Source organism: Tetrao urogallus (assembly GCF_951394365.1).
Source record: "Tetrao urogallus genome assembly, chromosome: 1".
In the NCBI taxonomy this organism is placed as follows: Eukaryota; Metazoa; Chordata; class Aves; order Galliformes; family Phasianidae; genus Tetrao; species Tetrao urogallus.
Genome location: NC_136813.1, coordinates 49,131,724 through 49,156,641, shown reverse-complemented (window position 1 = coordinate 49,156,641; position 24,918 = coordinate 49,131,724). Strand labels below are relative to the sequence as shown.

General features: G+C 36.7%; 1 protein-coding gene across 1 annotated transcript in view; it reads right to left on the bottom strand.

The window, feature by feature from the left end:
• GPC6 (glypican 6) overlaps nucleotides 1-24,918 on the bottom strand; it is a gene marked incomplete at both ends in the record, with an annotated part of 726,193 nt that overhangs the window by 320,132 nt on the left and 381,143 nt on the right. The window contains one exon of the mRNA XM_079536577.1: nucleotides 5,845-6,236. Within this exon, the coding sequence (XP_079392703.1) occupies nucleotides 5,845-6,236 (392 nt within the window). The remainder of the gene's footprint in view (nucleotides 1-5,844; nucleotides 6,237-24,918) is intronic.

Sequence of the window (24,918 nt, the reverse complement as noted above, 5' to 3'; positions counted from 1 at the left end):
CCTTTCCTTGAAAGGAGGAAAGATTTGTAGAACAGTTGGAGAACCTTAGTTCAAAAGACACTTCCCACAAAGCACTTCAGTAAAGATACTATTCACTCCTTTTATGACACAGAAGTCACAGAAACACAGGTATTGAAAAGGACCTCGGAAGAGCATCTAGCCCCATGTCCTACTAAAGCAGATTCCCCATGTTAGATTACTCTAGAAATTGTCCAGGTGGGTTTTGAATATCTCCAGAGAAGGAGATTTACAACTTCTCTGAGCAGCCCATTCCAGTGCTCTGCCACCCTCACAGTGAAGATTTTCCTCAAGTTTATCTTCCCATGTTTCAGTTTGTGGCTTGTTCTGTCACAGACCACCACCAAAAAAAGCCTGGTTCCATCCACTTGACTTCTATTCTTTAGACATTTCTAAGTGTTAATAAGGTCCCCTCTTAGTCTTTTCTTCTCCCCAACTGAGCAGTCCCATGTCTCTCAGCATTTCCTTATACAGGGGATGCACAAGACCCCTAATCTGTAGTCCTCAACTCCGAGATCTGAGAAGTCTCTGTCTGGAAAATCATGCTGATTCATGAAATCCCTGGCTAAGGAATGCCAAGCAACAGGAAGTGAAAGAAGTATGTGGTCCATTCATGTCACGGTATGATCCCACTCTTGGAAAGATATAGTAACTCAAAACTCCAAGAATGAATAACTGAAAAACCTTAAAACAATGGATCCAGAAGCAGTCATAAAAGCTATGCTTGCTTATCTTGGTTGCTCCTAAATTAATTGTTTGATCTAAGAAGAAAAGTTTGATAAAAAATACAATCCATCATAGATCTCTTTTCCCTCTGTGACTTTAGCAAGTCTCAACAGCCAGTGATGTTAAATAAACAGGTCACGTAGCTCTTTATCTGTCACACCCCACAAATCACATTTTCCACCATTAAAGTGCTATGTGTTTTGGCTTTTAATTACCTGACTTATCAGCATGTAATATTTTTCTCCTTCCCTGCAATAATTACATTCTGAATCAGTGTGCCATTCAATATTGACCTTTATTTATGACTCTCACAAAGAGTTGAATGTTTATTTTTAAAGCATGAAAAGCAAAGTTTGTAAGAATATTGATTCAGTTTATTTAAAAAGCAGTGGCCTAGCATTTTGTGAGTAGAAGTAATCACAGGAATTACTAGCGACTGCTCTTCACTACTAATCTTGGGTTTAACCTTATAATTGTATTACTGAATTTGCTTCACTTTGCTCATATATATCACCAGGGTCCTAATAAGAAGTCTGATAGCAACATAATTTAATAAGCTCGAGGGGAAAAATGCTTTTAATTGATTTAAAAGAAGACAGACATATAGGCAGTGCTAGGTACTGAGGAAAGAAGCATCGTAATGTTCTTTTTTATTTTGCAATAAATGATAATTCATATTTAAATGCATTAATGAAATAAGTTCTTAGTGGCTGGGTCACCAATTTTTAATGTTGATGTCACTAACAAAATCACTAACTGCTCCTAATGGTGTCCCTACGCTAAGCTTCACTTTATACCTGGTATATAAGCTACTTTGATTGCTGGTAGCATGAATTTGTGAGTGTGAAAAGTAAAGTCAAACTAAGAATAATTCTTCTTGTCTTTATCCCAGTATATATTGTGCGGAAAGTGGCCACACTCAGAAAGAGCTTAGAGAAAAGCAAAACTAGCAAACACTAAGGTCCCAGATCTATGCAGACATAATCTGTGTTGACTTCATGTTACTAGACAGCTAACTTTAAAGCAAGATCCAGTGAATATGTAATTGTCTGTTTGGGATTAAATTAGAGCTCTGAGCAGCAGTAGGGTAATGACAACTGTCTAGAGACCTGGACAGGCTGGAGAGCTGGGCAGAAAAAAAATGGATGAGGTTTAACAAAAGCAAGTGTAGAGTCTTGCATCTGGGGAGGAATAATTGCATGCACCAGTACAGGTTGGGGGATGACCTGCTGGAGGGGAGCTCGCGGAGAAGGACCTGGGTGTCCTGGTGGACGACAGGTTGGCCATGAGCCAGCAGTGTGCCCTTGTGGCCAAGAGATGCATTAAAAAGAGCGTGGCCAGCAGGTTGAGGGAGGTGATCCTTCCCCTCTACTCTGCCCTGGTAAGGCCTCATCTGGAGTACTGCGTCCAGTTCTGGGCTTCGCAGTACAAAAAAGACAGGGATCTCTTGGAAAGATTCCAGCGGAGGGCCACGAAGATGGTGAAGGGCCTGGAGCATCTCTGCTATGAGGAAAGGCTGAGTGAACTGGGTCTGTTCAGCCTTGAGAAAAGAAGACTGAGAGGGGACCTGATCCAGGTCTATAAATATCTAAGGTGTGGGGGCAGAATGGCGAGGCCGGACTCTTTTCAGTGGTGAATGGAGGCAGGACAAGGGGAAACGGCCGGAAACTACAGCATAGGAAGTTCTGCACAAATGTGCACAAGAACTTCTTTACAGTGAGGGTGACGGAGCACTGGAACAGGCTGCCCAGGGAGGTGGTGGAGTCTCCTTCTCTGGAGATGTTCAAGACCTGCCTGGATGCCTACCTGTGCGACCTGGTGTAGGGAACCTGCTTTGGCAGGGGGGTTGGACTCGATGATCTCTAGAGGTCCCTTCCAACCCCTACAATTCTGTGATTCAATCAAAGCATATTTTATACTTAAGTAAAAATGTTAATTTTATTAACAGTCTAACCTGCTGTTCAATGCAGGGTAAGATTAGAGGTCAGACTCTACAGGACCTTGTCATATTAGAGAGCTTTATACAATCTGGACAAAACCATCATGGATGGAGACTGCACAGCCTCTCTGATTTCCTGTTGGAAGCTCTTTCTTGTTTCAGCTCATATCCATCACTTCCCATCATTCTCCACTATAAAGTGTTTCACTGGATCTCCTGCACAACTGGTAGGTGACCCCGAAGCCACCTCTCCTCCAGGTGGAACAAGTCTCAGTCGCACATTCTGTCATCCCACTGCAGCTTTTCCAGCCTTGACCATACTGGTGGCCTCCACAGAACTAAATGCCTTTCTTGCATGGTAGGGGCCCAAAACCAAATACGGTGTTCTGAATGTAGTCTACTAGAGCTTCACTCTTTACATGTTCATAAAGCAAAGAACTTGTACTGTATCTGGAATAAACTATCAAGCATTTCAAAAGATTTAAAATCATTGCTTTAATGTCAAAAAACAAACAAATAACACTCCACCCTGCCCCTCCCCATGAATGGACACACATGAATCAGGAACATTACTGAGCTGTCTCATCTTCAAGTGATACTATGATAAGGCTCCAGTTATGAATACAGAGCTAATGATTCTCATTATAGGATCTTAGAATCACTTAGCAATTTGGTGGAAGCAAATTTGGTGGAATTAATAATTTCCTATTCTTGGAAGGCTTTATGTCCCCAGAACCCAGCAAGAGATATGTAAACCTTTTGGGGGGTATGAGAGAAAGGAGACACTTGAACATTCTGTATGTTTATACAGATATATATAAGGAAAGTGACATTTCAGCAGACAATTAACACCTTAATATGTTTGGGATTCACAAATTACACATATATTTAATTACTTAGGTGGCTTAATTCCTACAGTTTGATCCTGCTTATACAGCAAGATCTAATTCGTACTGACAGCAGTGATACCAGAACTAGGCATTTTCACTTAAAGCTTGACCAACAAAGGCATCTCTGCTGTTCACAGAAAACCTGGGGCTGTAGATTTATGCATTCTGTGCACAGAGTCTAAGCAGCCATATCTGCCTCAAACCAGGCTAGATGGGTTGGGAATTCATGTTAATTGTCATTGTTTAGAAAAGACTGCAACAATTGGCAGTGCCAGAAATAAAACGAAAGGTGACTCTGTAGCCCAGAAAGACTTGAAAGGAAGAAAGTTCAATTTTAGCTAGGTAGCCAGGTTTATCTGTTTCATTTGCCAGCTTCTTAGTGCAAAATGACCGTGTAATTCTATCATATTCTTGCTTCTCGCTCTGCTCTGTAGCTTCTGAATTTGCAATTGCAAACTATCGCATCATACAGGATAAGGAAAGTTCAGAAGCCAGAGTTTCTTCATCATGTTGAGCACATCAGACGCTATATCAGCTGCCACTCTACTTCACCTTCTTGCTGTGATTTACATGAAGAGAAATAGTTCTTTTGATGAAGAGGAATAGCTTAGGCTTGCAATTGCAAAAGGGAAACATCAAAATCCTGTATACAGTTATTGTCTTGAAGTTGTTATTTCAGTATTTCATAACGGATGTCACTTGAACACTTCAAAATTCAGAATATCACAAAATCATGGAAATATATATTCGCTAAGGTTGGAAAACACCTCTAAGATCATCAAGTCCACTGTCAACCCATCACCACCATGCCCACTAAACCATCATCCTTTGAATACGTGGCCTCATAAGGATGATATCAATGTTTCTTTCTCCCAGCTTCACCCAGCTGAGCCATTTACTTGTTATTGGGCTGTTAGAAAAGCAGACTGAAAAGATTCTAAAAATGTTTCTAAAACGTTTCTAAAATGAATAAATGTTTCTGAAAGATTATGGTTACCCTTGGTTTTTAATTTGCGCATTCTGTTTTTTAAGCACTCGATGGTTCTTTCTTTTAAAGTTGTGACACAAAATGGCAAAAAAGATTTTTCTTACAGAAATCAAGCACTCAAAAAAACAACCAACCAGCCAACCAACCAACCAACCAAAAACAAACATCCAAGAAGCCGTCTAATGAAAGAGATCAATCAGTGATAATTGAGAGATGAGAACTTGGGGAAGGAATGGATGTACTGAAGTAGGAAATTGGAATGTTTTCTGAGCTTACCATCTGGTCAGATACTCACTTTCTAATAAGCATGAGATAATTTGTCTCCTTGCAGACCAGAATCATCTGCCAATGATACTTGGTGTGGGTTCCTTTGCTGCTTGATGTGTAACCATTCCCTGTAGGCCATTCCTACAGCAATGGTGCTGCTTTTGTCCTATTTGGAGGCATTTAATTGTGCGTCTACTGTTTTTTCCCCTCTTAACTTAATCTTATGCTGGTGTTATGAATTAATAAGCTACAGAACTACGTAAATATAGAACCATGAAATAGCCAGATCCCAGAACAGACATCTAATTGGATCAGCAATTCAGAAATAAGTATACCTGATTTTGAAACACTATGTAAGATAAGGTAATTCAGGCACATTTCTGGTACCCAATGGATTATTTTTGTGTGTGCGTTGCTTTTTTATTACATAGCTTTAATTATACGTAGCCTTCTAGGACTAAAATTGTCATAAATATTTGCATCGATAAATAATTAAAACTAACACAAATGTGAGTCAAATTGTCTTTAGGGAAAGCTCAAGTTCCAGAGATGTCAGTAGTGGTCTCATCAAGAACATAACTAAACATTTCTAATGAAATCCTCCGCCCAGTTGCATGATGAATGAATGCTATGAGGGCTCTGCTGTCCTAGAAAGAAGCAGCATAAATTTACTTGAAGCAATTTAATTCTGATCATAACCATAATCTTTTATATATGTTGCTGGTTTTGAATTACTAATGATGTGATATAAAATTGATGTATATCAATATTTCCTTGCGTCTCAAGCACAGGGAAATGATTTCCAGTCAGTATTGCCATAATATCTCCAGAAGGAATGAAATACAACTGTTATCTCTACCTGCATACTCAATATGTGTCTACCAGCACACACACACATGCATAAACCCAAAAAATCAACACAATATTTAAAAAAAAAAACAACAAGCATAATCATATTTTGATTGTCTATTAATTTGAAACAAATTCAAACTTAAGAAACTCTGATTTCAGATTACCTTGGATACTCTGTTTGCAACCTCTCTGCCTACTGTCAGCCCCTGAACAAAGGTCCGTGCAGCAATGAATGCTCTAGTCACTTGAACCTTCAGCTTCCTGGGTACATCTCCAAATGGTTTCAGCTGGTCTGTATACTTGCTTACACACTCCAAGTAGTCCTCAGTGAAATGATACTGGGGGTTTATGAGCTGGAACATCCTCTCCAGCAGCCGAGCCCAGAAATCATTCAGCATTTCCTCCAAGTTCACATTGCCTCCCGTGTAATAACGCTTCAGTTCTGTGAAGAGATCCTGGAACACCTCTGAGTTCTGCATATACAGTGTGCCGTATGTCCGTACGAACATATCATTTAAGGACCTTTCAGCGTTCTCAAGAAGTTCTCGGAAAAATTCTGCAAAGTAAACAAGGAGACATTAACAAGGAGACATTAGTAAAGCATTAAGGGTTTCTTGATTGCATTCCTATGTAAACATTCGTAAGGCTTGTCCTAATACGTTGTCACTACACTTCGCTATTCAAATTAATCTATTTAGATAATAGCTTTTTTTTTTCTTTTTTTTTCTTTTGTGTGTGTGTGTGTAGAGGCAAATAAAAACAAAGTATATCCCAGATTTCCCAAGAAGGTAGAAAGATGTAGCACTGTAACACTGAACACCAAAAATACCCTTAAATAATTTCAATGAGCGTACCTCCATTTCCCTCCATTTCCTCTCCACTTACTATTTAATGCAGATATCCCAAACTCTTGCAAAATCTTTCACAGCCAGTATACTAATTCTGGTATGCTAAATGTCAAGTCATTAATATGATGACAGAACTGAAATTGTAAAAATTTTAAAATAACTAGAAAATGACAGGTTCTATTAAGGTGAAGTTGTTACAATATAGAGGAACGCTATGGAAATAAAACAGAAAATTAATTTGCAAATATTCTTGAATGCTGGAAATGAGCAGAATATCCATTAAAAGTATTATTTGGTTAGGAAATGCTAAGAAAATGTTAGCATTTTCAATAATCTACTACTCCACTGAAGTACTTTACTAGAACCTTCTACCATCTGTGTCAGACTACTAATTTCAATTTGTGTTACTTGTATTGGAGTAGCAGACTTTATGTTTTTAAATGCATTTCATACTTTACTACTTCTGTGCATCTCCTCTACTCAGGCCTGTACCATTATCTATTTCTAAGTTTTGATTTCTGGAATTTATTATTACTGGGAAATGAGCCCGTGGGATACCAATCACAGTAGAGATCCTCCTTGTACACTGGAAATGTGCAATCATCCCTTTTGCTAATATCCTTTATCTGCTGTATGTCGCTTAAGTTTTCCCAAGGAAGTCACTGAGATTATAGTCATTTTTTAAACATATCTGACAAAAGCAAACACTGCTGCTTTTGTTTTATAGAAGATCCTATCTTCCTACAGAGTCCATTTGTCAGCCTTCTTAAATCTCCTTTGGAAAAGGGGTCAGTGATTGCTGTGGTCTGTAAATGGGGCATTGCAGACAGCATGGAAGAGATGGCAACAGCCTTGGCAAAACACGTATATTTGCTGCTATGAAATGATTCACACATATGCAGGAGTCATCACGCAGCCAGCTCTAGGATGCCAGATTCTAAATACGTGGTGGTTGCCCATAGACACATCTGTGTGTGCTCTCTGCAGGGACACGCTGGATTCTTATAGTTTTGGCTGATGTTATAATGTGAATACCCTTTTGATAAATAGCCCTGTTGTGGCTACAAAGACTCATGAAAATGCAGAATCATTTCAGTGCTAAAGACACAATAACAATTAAGAGCACCAAAGAAAAAGTATGCACTAAATATGAAGATGTACAACAGAGATCACTTGAAAGCTGACTTCCAAACACAGTGGCTGCACAGACTCTGTGAGAAAGGAACAACTCCCTTTTGGCAGAAACAGTGCAGAATTGCAGTCTTTGATCTCCTAGATAACTGCAAAAGAGTTATCATGAAAAATGCATACATGGAACACTGAAAACACACTCAGTACATCAAAGCACTCATTAAAGGGAAAACACATTCTAAGAAGTGTATCAATGTCTAAGCTGTCATCAAAATCATAGCTTCTTAGATGGCATAAATTCTTTCTGGAAAAGAATATGCTTTCACCAAAAAGTTTATGTAGGGAAACAAACAAACAAAATCCCCCCCAAAACCCCAAACCTTGCTCTTCTCTGTTGCCAAATAGAGTAACTTGAGGTCCACAATACACACTTCAGAGGTATTCTCTGCTGTTTTTCCAAATTGCCCACTAATTCTGACAATTCAGTTTTAGAGAAAAACAAAAACAAAACAAAATTGTTTTTCACCTCCCACCCTGACATATTGAATATCCTTGACATATTGACATATCCTTGACGTCTGAATCACTGACTACTATTTTACACAGGCAGCATTTCTTCTTCTAAGAAATAATAAATGCTGCCTGTATTGCTGAATACATCTAGCTGTCTACTCATACATTCTGGAAGACAAGAAGATGGCTGAGAATTTAAGACTCAATCCAAGATTTTAGACCAGTGCAACTGAATGGCAATTGTGAAAGACAATCACAAAAGCAGTGAATCTAGACCCCTCAAATTCTCTCCCATTACAGTGTGTATATCACAGGGCTGCTCTAAGAGATTTAAATGTTGGCTCCTCCAATCCATAGCTATGCTGAGAATTGCACTATTCATCTGGAAAGATTGTGTAAGTCTGTCACAGTGAAGCATAAGAGTTTCAGTTGCTGACAGCTTCTCTGGTCAGAGATTGTTTGCATTTTATTTTCTTTGCACAGGCATATGATATGGCAATCTTGCAGTCAGTTTCTTAGAAAATAACAAAAGCTTTTAAGGAGGGTTGGACTTTTATTCCATACTTCTACAACATTATCACTAAGTGTACAGTCTTAAATCGCATGCTAGTCTACATGTGACACCAGACTTATACATTCTATGGGAAAGGTGATGCACTCCCTGAATAGCTGTATATTTATTTAATTTTAAGTCTTCTCATAGGTCTCTACTCTACTAAAAAGTTAGACCTTTCGTCTTCCACATGCTTCGCTACAAAAGAGTTTAAGTGTTATCTTCATCAGTACCTCTATACATAATTAGGAAAATAATGCACCACTAGCAGCAAAATTGGACACTTCATTCAGTTTCAGAGAGAAGTCCTGTTATATTGATTAGAAAACATCTTAATCTATTCCTGTCCAGCAAAATGAATACTGTTGTAAAGGGTCACTTTCTTTCTCAGCCAGGAAATCTTCCATGCATCAGGAAAGTAGACTGCTCTGTGTTGCTCTTGTACAGTTACTCTGTCCTGACATAACTGGGCACTTGTCCAGCTACATGAAGAGAAACTGCACTTGCTTCTGCACTGGCTGATTTTTTTCTATGGTGTTCATAGTAATTTAAAGATTCTATGTTCATTGCAAAGATGATATTTCATCAACTTGCAGCTACCTTTTGAAAAATAATCTAATATTTCAGCTCAAAGTAAAAGAACAAAAATGAGACAGACATTAATCACGTTGCTTAATGTGCTTCTGGAAGGCACTCAAGTACTAGTGTTGGAGAGGAGAATCTATATAAGACAGAGCTGCACAGCGTTTGAACTTATATATCTTGTAAACTTTTTTTGCTGCCAAAATTGGTTGTCATGAGCAGTGTTAACACTGGAAATAATTTTTTGTAAGTTTAAATGGAAATGCTTTTATATGATAGAATATGTCCTGGGTGTGTCTTATGTTACAAACTCATTTTTATACATCTTCCATCTATTAGACAGATATTCATCAGGCAGAAGGTTCAGGTCTACTATTGAAGTAATTCAGAAGTATAATGTCAAAGGCGTATTGAGCTACAGTGCAAAGAACTGAAAAGAAAAAACAAATAATGTGATTTGAAACCATTACATGCATTATATGGACTTAAATGATGGGTTTGGGATCAACAGACAACACTTCAACTATTTTTAAACATTATTTGTACATGTTAGATGGAAGATCACAGTCTCTGCAAATAAAGTTTATTCTTATTAAACCTCTAGTCTATGATGAGACAGCTCAGTGAAAGGGCATGATGCATTGGTTAATGCCCCCTACTGGATGGTATGTAATGCTCTCGTTAAAAGTCAGGTCTTAGTTCTCATATTACACTGTCAGCTGAAAGCTGACTTTCTCACTCTAATCCAGTGTTAGAATTTAATTCAACCTGTGAGCTAGTTGACACCACATCAGCAGATCAAGATTGGTGATAATACTGTAGCATGACATAGTGCAATAATTCCCTTCATTAGAATATAATCACAACCATCTAGAGACAACAATTCGCTAAATAAAATAAAAAGTTGTATTGTGCATGAGCTGATATTCTATATCAATTCCCAGACCGATAAGTTCCCTTCATTTTCTTTCCATATGTAGGATAAACAAAAACAACGTCTGGAGATCAACTTGCAAAGCTAGAAATAATTTGCTGCTTGATTCTTGAAAACAAAGGTACATGCACAAGAATTAAAACTAAAATACTAAAAGGCAATTTTGTTTATTCATGATGTATTCTGTGCATTTTTTTTATTTTGCAGATCTTTAGTTTTGAATGTTATACTGTGGTGCACTTGGTACGCTGGATATCCAGTACCTGAGAAAACAACACAGTTGCAGAGAAGTCTACAGAGATTCTTGCCAGATACCTGCGCATTTTTCATCAGCCTTTACAGAAAACATTGCCCAGGGTGGCATACTGATGTTGCTCCTCATTGACACTAACACCACCACATATAAGTCAGTTCCCATTGCAGCTTTTTTCTGCTCGTAGGTGTTGATTTTTAAGTTGATCACAAATTCTAGAAATCAATCATTTACTGTGAAGATGTCTATGCCCTTACAGCATATGGAATTTAGGTACCTAAATTCATTTGATGCCTTTTAACAGACCTAGTGATATGGCTGATGCTAAAAGGTATATTAGAATTCACATAAGCTGACTGTCATTTGGGACAAAAAGGGATCTTTACATAAAGATATACATCAATGACATAAGACATACATCAATGACGATCACATTCTTTTCTTCAATGCCCTACTTCTTTCTTTGTTTCTTTGTTCATGAAGAAAATACTTTTTCTAATGAACATGGTACCTTTCTACAGGATGCTCGAAAAGGTTTTTTTTAATTAAAAAAACCCAAACAAACGATGCTCCACAATGATACTAAGTAGTGAAAGTCGTGATTTATCTCATTGAAACTCTATTGAAATTAATCTGAACTAGTTCTGTTCTGTTCTGTTTTGTTTTGTATTGTTTTTCATCTTCTTACTATTTATTTTAGGTTTCAGAGACATTTTTCCAAACAATAACTAAACTTTCAAGACATAAAAGAACCCAATTTTACTTTGTGATTGAGAAAAAATTGCTGTAAGGAAAATACTTACACCAGATTATTTTCCCCCTCTATTTTTGACATTGCATTTGTATTTATATTCAAGACCAAACAAATTGTATGCATGAAGCTATCAGAGTATTGGTATTACATTTTAGTGAGTTTGAATAACTAATTTTAAAATTCCCTTATAGCTTTGACCTTTAGAATACTCAGTGCTCACAACTGGGAAACAAATTTCAGCTCCCATTAGGAACAACAAATTTTGCAGTGTTATGAGATCTGTTGAAAGTTATTCTCCTCTTTTTATGTCCTCATAACTCATTCTGAATATATAAACATCACATTTAACGATAAGAAAGACAGGTCAGATAATTAAATGTGTTCTATACTTGCAAATTTCAGAATAGGTGATTTACATCCTCCACCTGTACCCTGGATAAAACCATCTATGGGTGAAATGACTTAGCTGATAATGGATATTGATACCTCTTCTAGAGTGTCTTACAGCTATAAATATTGTAAGATTAAGAAATCTTTTGGACACTATTAATATTTTTAGGAGTCAGTGTAATCTCAAAGGTTATGAGTGAAGATGAAGGTCACACTCCTCTATTTAATCCCTTCACTTCTCAGACTACTGTGAAACTTTATAATGAAAGATAATTCACAGCAGTCTTTTTCCTTTCCTCCTTACCAGAGTCTATGACTTCTTCCCCACTATGTTTCCTAGGCCATGCCCACTCTGTAAGCTTGAGATAGGCTGTTACAAGGATAAAAGGAGAACCAGAGAAAGGGGAGACTGTGAACTCCCCACTCTGCAGCATGGAGACAAAGCAAATAGCACTGCCATGTGCTAAGATGATGGGCAGGAGGGTGGTGAGGAAACACAAACTTCTATCCTGGGCTAGGTTGGAAAGGTTAGGTCAAACAAGTGAGAAAAATGCTATTTACAAATCAACCACCATTAGCAGAATGTGAATCCAATCTAAGAAATATTTGAAAGCATTATTTAACATCAGTGTACAAAGAAGTTTTTGCACAAATGAACATTAATGTGCAGTTAGAGGAGCTATCATCTATTCAAGGCTGATTACATGCATTGATGTTAGCCTATAATACCTTATTGTACTACTCTGAAGTCAATGTGAATATTATTACAACTTCAGTGGGTGCAGGTGCAGCCGCAGCCTTTAAATGCTAAACTTACTATTTCTTCTCCACAAGAATTAATTTATTAACACTTCAGTGTGTCTAAAATGAAATTTGATCCTGGCATTGAGTCTATGTAGATAATCCTGCAATTAGGTGAAACATATAATTTTCACTTGAAAATTATGAAATTAGATATTAAAACATAGTTTTTGAAATATTTCCTAGAATCTCCATTCATATTCTTTTGCATCTGGTAATTTATGTTGAATGTATCCTCCATAATAATTACAAAAGCTGAAATTCCTAAGAACTCGTCAAAACACTTATTGAGCTTATGGCGATAACCAAGAAAGAAAATACTAAGAATAAAAAGGAAATAATGTGATAGCTTTTCAAGTCATTCATACATACACTAAGGATCATACGTATTCTGAAGGTTCAACTGTCATTATCAAGTGAGAAGTGCCCAAGTGAAGTACTCATAAAATGCAAGCAAAATGTTACATGGCATCATAAGTCCAACTTCTAGAATATTTATGACTGGGCACTTAAACACTTGCAACAGTACTATTGTTAAGAATATCTATGACCAAAGAGAGACGTAGCATTTCACAGATATCTGTGAATTTGGGAATGATGAATTTTATAACATATGTTGAGATAAATGCATAATGCTTCATAAAAAATTCATGAGTCAGCACAGTATCTTCTGAAAAACATTTAATGCTTTCATGAAAATGATGTTAACAATATACAAACTATGGGACTCAGTGAAACGACTGTTTTAAAATACAGAACCTATTTTTGTTTTTCTCTATTCAACTCTAGAGGCTATTAAATATTCAGTTTAATAGTTAGGCAGATTTATCATCTAACACTCTGAATGAAAACCCTAAACAATCTTTTAAACTTACTGGAAGATTATTTATTTATTTATTTATTTATTTATTTATTTATTTAAATATGGGAAAGTATGATTTGGAGCACAAGACACTGGTAGAGAAGAGGGAAAAAGTGACACTGTTTTAACAAGCAAGTCCCAGAGCAGAAGTGCTATTTACTATTAAACTCAGTTTTCTGTGGTGATCAAAGGTAAGGTCAGGCATGTCTAATCTGTGGCCTTTGGGCTGCATGACGCCCAGCACAGCTAGTGCTGTGGCCCACCCCCTACTGCTGCATCATCAGGGTGGCAGTTCTGATGCTACAGATATAGTTCTACTTGCCATTTTCATTAAAGGTATTGATAACAAATATAATATCAATGAAATCAACATAAATACACAACCTGTGAATTTTCACAAGGGCTACATAGATCTGCAATCAGACATTCAACTCAAAGAAAAAATTGATCATATCTCTTTACCAGATTTTTATCTCTCTTATCAGAGAAAAATACCCCTAACAGTCGTGCCTGATTCATGTCATCACTATTGGGCAATATGTACACTTGTGAATTATTATTGTCAAGAATGAAGCACAGGAATAGTAGTATTTATCAAAAATCTCTTATGAACACCTTGAGAACTCACTAGAAATGGCAACCACTGCCATTGAACCAACCTGATATGTTACTTTCACAAAATAAGCTTAGACATCCCACCAGTTTTATGTTTATGTTCTCTGTTTTTTTATGTCTTGATAAAAAAATACATTAAAAAAACCACTTTTATTATTTATACACATTAAATTTACTCTATATTTTACATGTGGCACCAGACAATTCCTATTTGCTGAATGCAGCCCAGGCAAGCCAACAGGTTGGGCACACAGGGATAAGGTGCTCTGCTGGGTAGTAATGTGGAATTGAAGCTACTGAATGCCTTCTTGATTATTCTCAGAGAAGGCAGTTTGACTAAGGGCAGGTTTACTCGCATGAGAGGAGGTTCTGACTGGCCAGACTAAAACACTGAAATCTAATTAGCTTTTTTTACATTGAGGTGATTAACCACAAATTGACAACATTGATGCTTTGGAAAGGACAGAAACAAAAATACTCTTCTGAATTTCAATTGAGACAACACATTTCCTTGTTTGAGAACATTGATGACATTATGTCATTTATGCTCTCATTAATGCACTCATTAAAAGAACTGTAAACTTCATTAAAATTGAAAAATTAGGTGTGTTATCTACCAGGTGACACTTGTTCCCTTTCCTCAATAAGAAACATCATAAGTAGTACATTATAATTTTATGTACCCTAGATGGTCTTATACTTTAAGTACTTCTTTTACAAGTCATATAACTAAAAATGTGTTCCAACAGGTGATTTTTATATTAGGGTTCAGTGTTAAGTTATATTGTTCATTCAAGCCATTATCTAGGAAATATTCTCCACTTTCACTGAAAAAAAATATTTTATTAGTCATATATACCACTCTTGTACAGAATAGATATTCACTCAGATTTGACCATAATATGTATAACTATAATACATTTCAATTGATTTATTGTTGTTGTTTAATGTCACAATAATTGCAATAGATGCCATATGGCCACAATATGTATTTAATTTGGTTGGTGTCTTCTCACTGGTGACAGGTGACAGACAAGGGGAAATGGCCTCAAGCTGTGCCGATGGAAATTTAGGCTGGATATCTGGAAAAACTTCTTTACAGGGAGGGTGGTTAAGCACTGGAATAGGCTCCCCAGGAAGGTGGTTGAGTCACTGTCCCTGCATATGTTTAAAAACCATTTTGATGTGATGCTCAGAGACATGATTTAGTGGAGGGTTGTGAGAGTTGTATGGCTAGGTTGCAGTTCGACTTGTTGATCTTTAAGGTCTTTCCCAACCTGAGCAATTCTATGATTCCATGATTTTATGATTCTAGTCATGAAGCATTTAGTTAACATTACAAATCCATGCTTATTTGTGTTAGTTGCAGTTGTTACTACATATTTTTGCTTTAAAATGCACAGCACCCCAGCCTGGCTGAGGTTGGCAGGACCCTGTATGTCCCCGTGTCCCAGCCCCTGCTCCAGCAGCACCACCCAGAGCAGGGTGCCCAGGCCCACGGCCAGGCAGTTCTGGAGAGCTGCAGGGAGGAGACCCCACAGCCTCTGGGCAGCCTGTGCCAGTGCTCCGGCACCCGCACAGCACAGCACTGCTCCTGGTGTTCAGAGGGAGCCTCCTGGGCTACAGTTTGTGCCCATGGTCTCCTGTCCTGGCATGGAGCACCACCGAACAGAGCCTGCAGTTTTGCACCCTCCTCTTCTTCAGGCTGAACAGTTACAGCTTTCTCAGCCTCTCCTTGTAGAAGTGTTCTTGTTCCTTTGACCTCTTCTAAATATTTGTGCTTATTTTGTGGAGCCGTCAAAGTTTGTACGTTCTCTCACAGACTCTGATTTAGGCTGATTTAGATGGAAATCATCATTTCTTATATTCCTAGCATTAATACAACCTATTGCAAATTGAAATGCACTTTGGCATTATTTTTTTTCATGTTGTGACTAATCTGTAGAAGATGCTTTGAATACTATTTTATTGCATTAACATAACATACTCTTGTCTTTGAAAAATCTCAGATATGCTCTCCTTTTTTTTTTCCTACTTTTTTCTTTTTTTTTTTTTTCCTTTGCATTGCTGTGAAGTTTGACAGCAAATAAAATATTTAGTCTCATGTTATTTTGCTGCTGGCTGATACACTGGCGTGAGGTCTGAAGGACTTCTTGTTATTCTTTACTGCCAAATGTGAGATCTGTAAATACGTGATGTGTTCTGGATGGATGAATAAGCCAGAGGCAAGTATCCAGGTCTATTAAGAGGAACTAAAAGATTAGAAAAATATATACATTCTCATCCTTTAGATTACGCTTCTATTCTTGAAGTAACGCATAGGTTGAAGTGACTTTTCAACAGAACAATGAAGAACTTAATCATATTTCTGTTTTTAAAAGGAGAAATGAGATCACACTATTATTAACTCAATCACAGAGACAATTCAGAGCATAATATAAAATTTGGAAAGTTCGGATAAGCAAGGACATAGAAAAACAAGGCCCCTTCACTAAAGCTTATTCAAAATGTCACGTGTGCTTTCAAAGAAATAACATGTGAGAAATGATTTTTACCTAAGGTAGGAAAAGGAAAATTTCTGAATTAATAAGAATAGATCATTATTTTTTAATATCACAGAATCTGCTTCCCACACTTCTGCCTATGCATGTTGTTCTGTTAGACAGATACCTAATCTGCTCATGAGTCCTGAATACTTTTGAAAAAAGTTTTTCTCGTTTATTCCTTTAATTTTAGCTTTTTTATTTCTTGATAGATACGCAGAGGAAGTAGTTATAATTTCAACCTGGTAGGCAGCAGACTTTTGGGTCCGCTAATCAGTGGCACAAAATAAAAGGATGAGAGTAAGACAATATTGCCTTACTTGGGTTATTGTTAAATGGTTTAAATCTCCACTGACATTCTGCTCCTTTGATTTCTGCTATCCTGACCTGGAATATACATGGTCAGTACTGTGAACCTACTTTCCTGCTCATCTGTTTACCCATTCTTTCTTTGAACTGCTGATGGTAATGCTGATGAATCTCTTCTCCAGTCCTAACTGCTGCGTTCAGTTATCATCAAGCACAGGCATCAGCTAGGGCTCTAATCTTGCTCTGATGGATGGAATACTAACCTTTCACAAGATTAGAGACACAAGGTGCTCTAGAGATAATAAAATTCAAATAGGTTTATTTCAAAGGGCAACTCAATCTCGATTTTGTTCATGGGTCACTTGACAGATCATTTGCCAATGTAGTTTTTGTATCCTTCTGCGTCTAGCTTCTGTGCAGCGCTCCAACTATTTCAAATTAAGTGGGCCCCAAAAGGCAGAGTTCGGCAAGGGTCTAGCTTCAGCAAAAATAGTGAGATACTCATTCAGCACGCAGCTGACAACTTTGCTAAAAGTGCATCTTCGGTGTGTGTGCTTGAATGGTGGAAAAGTTTTTCTTAGCATTTACAGGAAGACATAGAAATTACAATAATGATAAGCATATTGAATGCTTTGAATTTTATACACCTGTTTGATCATAAAGCAAAAAAAATCTTACTAGCACCATGGCAACCATACAGTTTGTAGAGTAGTTAAGAGTTTAGAGATCTGCAGCTCGGGAGGGACCATTTTTAATGCAATAGCCAAGCAAAGCTATGTAAATGTGTTTAAATATCAAATATTTATGTCGTGTGTTTACAAATGCAGAGATGTGATTATTACAGGTACTGAGACAAGATTCCTCTAGATGACAGTTTCTGTCTTCAGTGACCCATACATCAAGTGGGGATCCTATGAGATAAAGTAGATGAAAACTCCTGCAGCTTCTGAGGTTGCAGCTTGCACCTGTTCAGAAATACCAGAAAATGTAGCTCTGCATTTTAAGGAAGTAAAATAGTGTAACTCACCTGCTGGAGATAGCAAATGTAAGTCTATGCAAACAACAGCATTTCCAGAAGTTAACCAGAAGGCTGGGTGTGTGGGCCTGATTTGTGTGCGCAGATGCTAACAGCAGGACCACTCTCTGAGAGATGGGCAGAGAGGAGGAAAAGCAGATGAAACACCCCAGAAGCTCACTTAAGAGCAGTCAGGAAAATTCAGAGAAAGCCAGAGGGATGTTGTATGCTCCTTTCCAGAACATCACTGCAAAACTGTATGCTCTAGGAATTAATATTTTTCCCTTTCAAAAATATTTAGAACTGTCTTTCTTCTACAGAATTTAATTTCTGCATGTAGAGGGGGTAGGGGTTTAGAATTACTAACCCATTTTCAGGTACGATTGCATTATTTCAGCTTCACAAGGGAAGGACCACTATATCATATTTAAAAATCAGTGGTTGAGAAGCTTGCATAATAACTAAGTTGTAAAAAGTTGATAGAATACGTATTTAAAATGTATACTGGACTAAGTGTGAAATCTAGATACTAGAAAGTAACATCAACTTTTACTGTTTTTAAGCCTTAGAACGACATGAAAAATGAATGTTTTGTCTTTGGCAGCTCACAATCAAGTCAATTCCTAGAATTGCAGTCATATCTCTGGAACCCATTGGCATTGTTTAAATTTCATGATTGAATGACTTCTAAACATACATATTCATTTGACATTATTGTCCCTTATAGTAAGAAATTCTTGAAAATAATTTCATAGTACATATTTTTAAGAAGAAATAACTTTCTTTGACAAAGAAATAACGCACTACATGTTAATCTTGTGATCTAATCAGGAAATGATGCACACATTTGTTTCTGTCTCTTGTTTAGACTAAGCACTGGACATTACTTTTCTGTAAATGTATGTGAAAATAGTCTTCAGGCATATGAGATAGAAGGATGTTGAAGCTGAAGGAGCTATCTCTTTCTGATAGAGGGTGTGAATTTTCAAGACCAAGATATGTGTAATTTTCTACCCATGACAGATGCAAAACAAGCTATAAATTTGCCATCGGAATATACAAGCTAAAGAACAGAGAATTCAGATGTATGTTACTAAAACTATTCACACAGAATGGAGCTACAGCAAATCATGCCCTTTTAGGAATATCAAGGCTCCCAACCAGCTACCATGGAGAAGGGTATGGCAACAAACAACCTGGGCTGCAGGTGGATCCTGCAGCTCTCCAAGAGTCAAGGCTTGGATGGAGGGATGGTGGTGTGGAAAGTGGTAGGAAGCCACTTCGGACACCTCTCCACACCAGTGCCTGAATTACCACAAGTACTGCACTACACAAATGTTAGTGGTACAGTTCATCTCAGTAGTATGTTTGCACATGTGTTTGAAATTTTCAGTCAGTACATACAGGTGAGATAAAAAAGCTGAAGAGATGTGAAACAAGACAGGAAGGCGTGATCACAGAAATAATTTACAGTAATGTCCAAAATAACAAGTATTTAAACTTGGAACATTTTAGCTTCTAGAAAAGCATTCCATGAAGTAAACCAGGCACCTCTTCTTCCAAAGAAGTAAAGAAATAGTTTTTTTTTTTCCTTATAAATCAAAATACAGCACAGAAATATACTAATAGTTCTCCAGTAGACTATCAAGAAATAAACTTGCAAATGAAAGAATTACAAAGGAGCTCATTGTCTGTTTCAGTTGTAAAGCAATATATCCAGAAGCATGAAGTCTAGCATTAAACCTAGCTCCAAATACAAAGCCTGATCTGTAAGCCCAAACAAAGAAAAATCAAAGGACTTAATTCGATTTAAATGCAGCTGCTCTAATGGCATATAGAAACAACAATAATAGATTAAGTGCATTTGGAGGAACAACAGTTGGCCTAAAACAAGTAACATTGTGCTTTTCATTGTTAAATTTGAATTTTCTTGCTTTTGTGGGATTAAGTCAGACCCTTAACAATATGTTAATGTAGCTTTCTGTGGTTTAATTACAAGGTTTCCTCTAGAGTTTAACACAACAACAATTAATCAGCTAGTTCTTAACTTCCACAAAAGGAACTGTCATATGTCATTATCTGCACTGCTAACCCACCACAATGTCAGCTGAACTAAAAGCAATTATATACCATAAAAGCGACATCCAAACAGTGTCAGTAGCTTAGACAAATGAAAGGAAAAATCTTACACTCAGCCCTGAAACTCCTCTTTATTCATTCCCTACTACACTATTAGCACACAATTATCAGCATTTAAATGAATATCATGCATTCAAAAGGTACCCCAGCAACAGGAAGAGAGACTGACATGATTTGTGGATCATCTAAAATCACACAAAAATACAAAAAATCAAAGATTATGCTGTTTTGCAATTTGCTTTGTTCTTTCATGATATCTAAATATTAATTATTTGGTTTACTTTCAGGTCAGATTTATTTGCACGGCCATGCTAATTATATTTGTCAGGAAGACAGAAAAGAAATGAATGGAGATAGTAATTGATGTGAGAGGCTAAAATAATGCACTCAAATACATTAATGTGAAATTCAATGAATAGTTTAATAAAAAACTAAATAAAGACAAGATGTTGGACATGAAAAACAAAGCAAGAAAAAAAGGTACTGAGAGCATTTAAGCTTCAAAAATATGAGGGACTTGATTATGTCAGCATTTAAATATCCCTGGGTTAAAATTCTCTCTTCTTTGTAGACTGATGACACAGAGATGGATAGCATTTCCATGTGGTTGGATTGAAGTGGGAAATAAGAAGTGAAATACCATTGTTGCTATTACTTTTCTTCTTTCAGAGAACAGTTTTCTCTGGAGTGCTGTTCTACTCTAAGAAGTGTCCACAAAAATAAATAAATAAATAAATAAATAATAGCAGTTTGAGTCAACAGATTTGTTCAATGACAAAAGATGTTCTTAGCGCCCTTTATTCCTGTTAGCCCTGAAGTCATAACATAACATGATGAGGGGGACAGAGAAGGTGCTACTAACACTGCCTAGCTTTGAGCAACCCCTCTCGATTTCTTTCTTTTTTTTATTTCCCAACAAACAAACAAACAAACAAATAAATAAGAGGGGTGGTGAAAAGGAAAAAAAAAAAGATGAAAAAAGAGAAAGAAAATAAGAAAGTTGATCATAAGACATTGTTGAAGAACTTGAAAGAAATCAGGGATTTTCAGAAGCCTCAATCATATTGGCCATACCTACTGTTTCACATTCTGCTGCACATGTCACAGACAAAGCTAAGTCTCACATTCCAACAGCAGCTACTGCTTTATTCATTAGTAACAAACTCCTGTAGTGTGGGATCTGCACACACATCGGTTTTTGTTTTTGTTTTTTTTTCACCTCTAAATTGTTTGTCATCATAAAGAAGTGGCAGCAGTTCAATAAGAGAAGAATAATGCAGCAAAAAGATTGGAGCCCATTTTCAATACCTAATTGCCATAAAAAAAAAGCGTTAACAAATGATTAAAAAGATAAATCAAAAGTTTTCGGGAAGACTAAGGGGCCCAGTCAGTTTTATGGTTTCATTTGAGTTACAAAGGCGTTATTATACATCCATTTACAAAACAATGAGCTCTTATTGTTTATGAAAGTTTAATCTCTTGTTTTATTGCTTTAATATATCTAACACTGGTAAGGTTTACTTTAAAATGAAATCTCTGACTATATGATGTGGATATTATTTTTTACATTCAGTCCGCAAACGGAATGAGTAACATCATAATTGTACTCATCTATGAAACAATTAAAGTAGAGATAATTGCTTCTTCTCTCATAATTGCATATAAAGTAAAAGAATTAATATTTTATCATTTGGCAATGATTCCTGTTAGCACAGTATTCTGACATCAATTTTTTTTTTTTGGCCACAGGCATTTGAGCAAGTGCTGGAAAAAGTTCTGATGAACCAAAAACCACATTGCCAGTAAACTTACACTTAAGAAACACATCACCTTAGGCTCAAACCTCTGACAAAACTTTGACAGTTCAAATAACAAGAAAAAAACACCCTAAACACTTAATTTAAAGAAAACAAACAACCATGAATCTGATGGTGAATTGCTGCCCCTCAAATGATACATCAGTCCTAGATTAAACTACAGAATGACACTGTCTCATTATGATAGCACGTAATGTAGCAGCTGTTATCAGAGAGAAGTTTATGCATAGGTTTTAAAAGCTCAGAAAATCAACTGTGCAAGTGTTTCTGCTATTACAAACTGTCATATTATCCTCCAAAAGAAGCCCAGAGGGGCCCCAAAACTTCTTTGTTTTCTTCCCTGCCTTATCCAGTAACATATTGATCTTTGAACTGGCAGCCAAATTGATTTTTATTTTTTATCCAGTCTTTCAGGAAACTGCTAATGAAATAGTTTTAAATTTCTGAGGTGAGCCTTGATGATGTGATATGGGAGACTTTCTGTCACGCACCTTAACTTGATAATTACTGCTCATTAACTTGGTAAAGACTGAGACACTCGAAAGGATCAGAACAGGAAAAAGCTATTGGTCCTCTAAAGTGTAGAAACGTTACCTGGTCTTCCACGTTATCAGTTCTTGTTCTCATCTGCTGTCCCATTCTGCTTTTTATTTCATAGAATAGTAGTTGAGTTGGAAGAACCTTTGAGTTGGAAGAACCTTTGAGTTGGAAGGAACCTTTGCAGGTCAACTAGTCCAACCTCCTTCAATGGACACCTGTAACTAAGTCAGGTTGCTCAGAGCCCTGCCCAGCCACTGTTCTATTGTTCTGTCCTGCCACAAAACTAATATAATTCTCTTCACTGATTCCATTCAGTCTAAATTTGCTCCAGAAAAAAAACTCTAACGAAGGTGTCTATAAGCGTCTACATGGTGAGAAATAAAGTATTTTAGTGGCCCAATTCTTGTTAAACATATTTAACAACTTGTATTACTGATCTGATCATTTGCAAATGTGATATAAAAATCAGATGCTTTTAATTTTCAGTAGAGCATGCTGTTCTCTTTTCCACGAAGGTTTGCTAAAAACATTCAAAATACAAGCAGTTCATAGACAGAAGGAAAAGGAACGGCACAGAGAAAATAATTACAAATATTTATATCATATTATAGCAAGGAATTCATTCACACAATTCTTTTGGAGTTGGAGTCTGCAATCTTAAAAGGTTATGCTCATCCATCACTGTCCAAAATAATGAAGACCACCATGAAGTTAAAGGAAGTATGGTATTCTTTTAAAAAAACATATTAAATAAATAAATGAGCAGACAAACCACACACAACATGAAATCCAGCTCAAACAAACAATTAAACAAAACTCTAGGAGCTCAGGAAGAGGTCTGAAGCAATCTGAACTTTGCAGAGTGAGTCACAGGAATCAAAGCAGTTGATTCCCATTTTCCTCTCAGTGCGACTTGTGACACATCACCTACACCATTAATAATAAATTCACCCTTAAAAAATTATGTGGCTTTGAAAGTTTGGGCAAAGCGGATAATAATCTACTGATTAACATGGCATTGCTGTATACCTTCCATATTATGCTCGGTCTCTCATGGGTGTGCATGTGCTAGAGGTGTAACTTTTAAAGTCAGTATTATATATTTTTATTTACATTGACATAGTCACAGCAATCTTAGTAAGTGTGCATAAAGTATAGAAGTGTGCATCAATCAGATAGAACAGTTATAGATCTTTCTCATAAAAATGCAGGAACCCATAAATCTATGAGTGTTTTAAACAGGCATGACTACAGATTCATTGCCATCTTTTAAGACTATCATTACTTAGATACACAACTGTAAACTTTAATTGCAAATCTTTTCATGCCACAATAAAAATAATGTTAAAAATCTTGACTGTTAAACTCAATGCCCTGGAATAACATGCACTGTAAGTTTCTTCGCACTGTGTAGGCTAAATATGAAAAAGTGCACTTCTTTCCAGAAAACTGCCTAGTTGACAAGAAAATGTTTGTTTCTACAAATATGTAGTCAGAAACTCTAACTGATCCATTATTTCATCCTAGCAGGTTTTCTTCATTCATCACTTTCAACAGTACTTTGAACATTTATAGTCAGTTATCGAATACTAAATTTTAACTGAGGTCTTAACCTCTTATGAATCTTCTTACCCCCTTTTTTTTTTTTTCTTTTTTCCTTTTTTTTTCCTTAAATCCTGAAGGCTAGTTTCTCTAATATAGCACTTCTAAATTGTCTCTGGAGAAATACCTGAGTGTGATATACAGTGGGCTTTGTTTCAGTGGTCTCTGGTATTATTACAAGTCATCCAGGTTACAATGACCAACTTGTATATATAAGAAAAATTGACAGAACAATAAAACTGGCAGAAACTCCTTGAATTTTCCTTTCTACTAGAACTTTGTCCTAGATAGATATATTAAAATAGTGTATACTGTGCTATGTTGGGGGGAAAGTGTGCCATACACGTGCACAAACCATTCATAGAAGATATACGTGGGAGGTGATGCCTGTGCTAATTCTGTGCAGCTCATTAGCCATGTGATTGCTTTCTGAATGCTCTGAAAATGATGTTTTCGGTATTCTGCCACAATTCCTGACACAGAAGGACAGGTCACATAGTACTCACTTTTGCCTGTTTGTTTAGACTGCAAGATACAGAGTGAGTTTGGGAACAAACTTAGGTATGCAGTGACCTCCAACTAATTCGATCTATGACTTCATTATTTATAAGTTTGGATTCATCTCTTCTAATGTTGGACACTGTTGGCGCTGACATTTATATCCAAATTGGTCACAGAATGGTCCCTTTTAAGCCAGTCACACAACACTATTGTGCTTCTCAGAATGCAGCTGATCTGACCTAATGGGGTTTACACATTAAGAATATATAAAATGCATCCTGAAGCTCTTCACTGACAATAAAAATACAAAGAATGACTAGAAGAGATGAAGATATCTGCAATGCACATGGTAAGGAAAATCAGATTCAGTGTGTGAGCTCTCCCTATAGGAAAAGCTAAACCACAGATTGTCCGTTAGACTGTTCAGCCCTTTTAATGACTTAACCTATGCAGACTGCTCAGATTAATGTTAAGAGATAGAGTGTTCCTTAGTTTTTCCCACCAAGAAAACATTCTAAAACTTTATGCCACTGCCA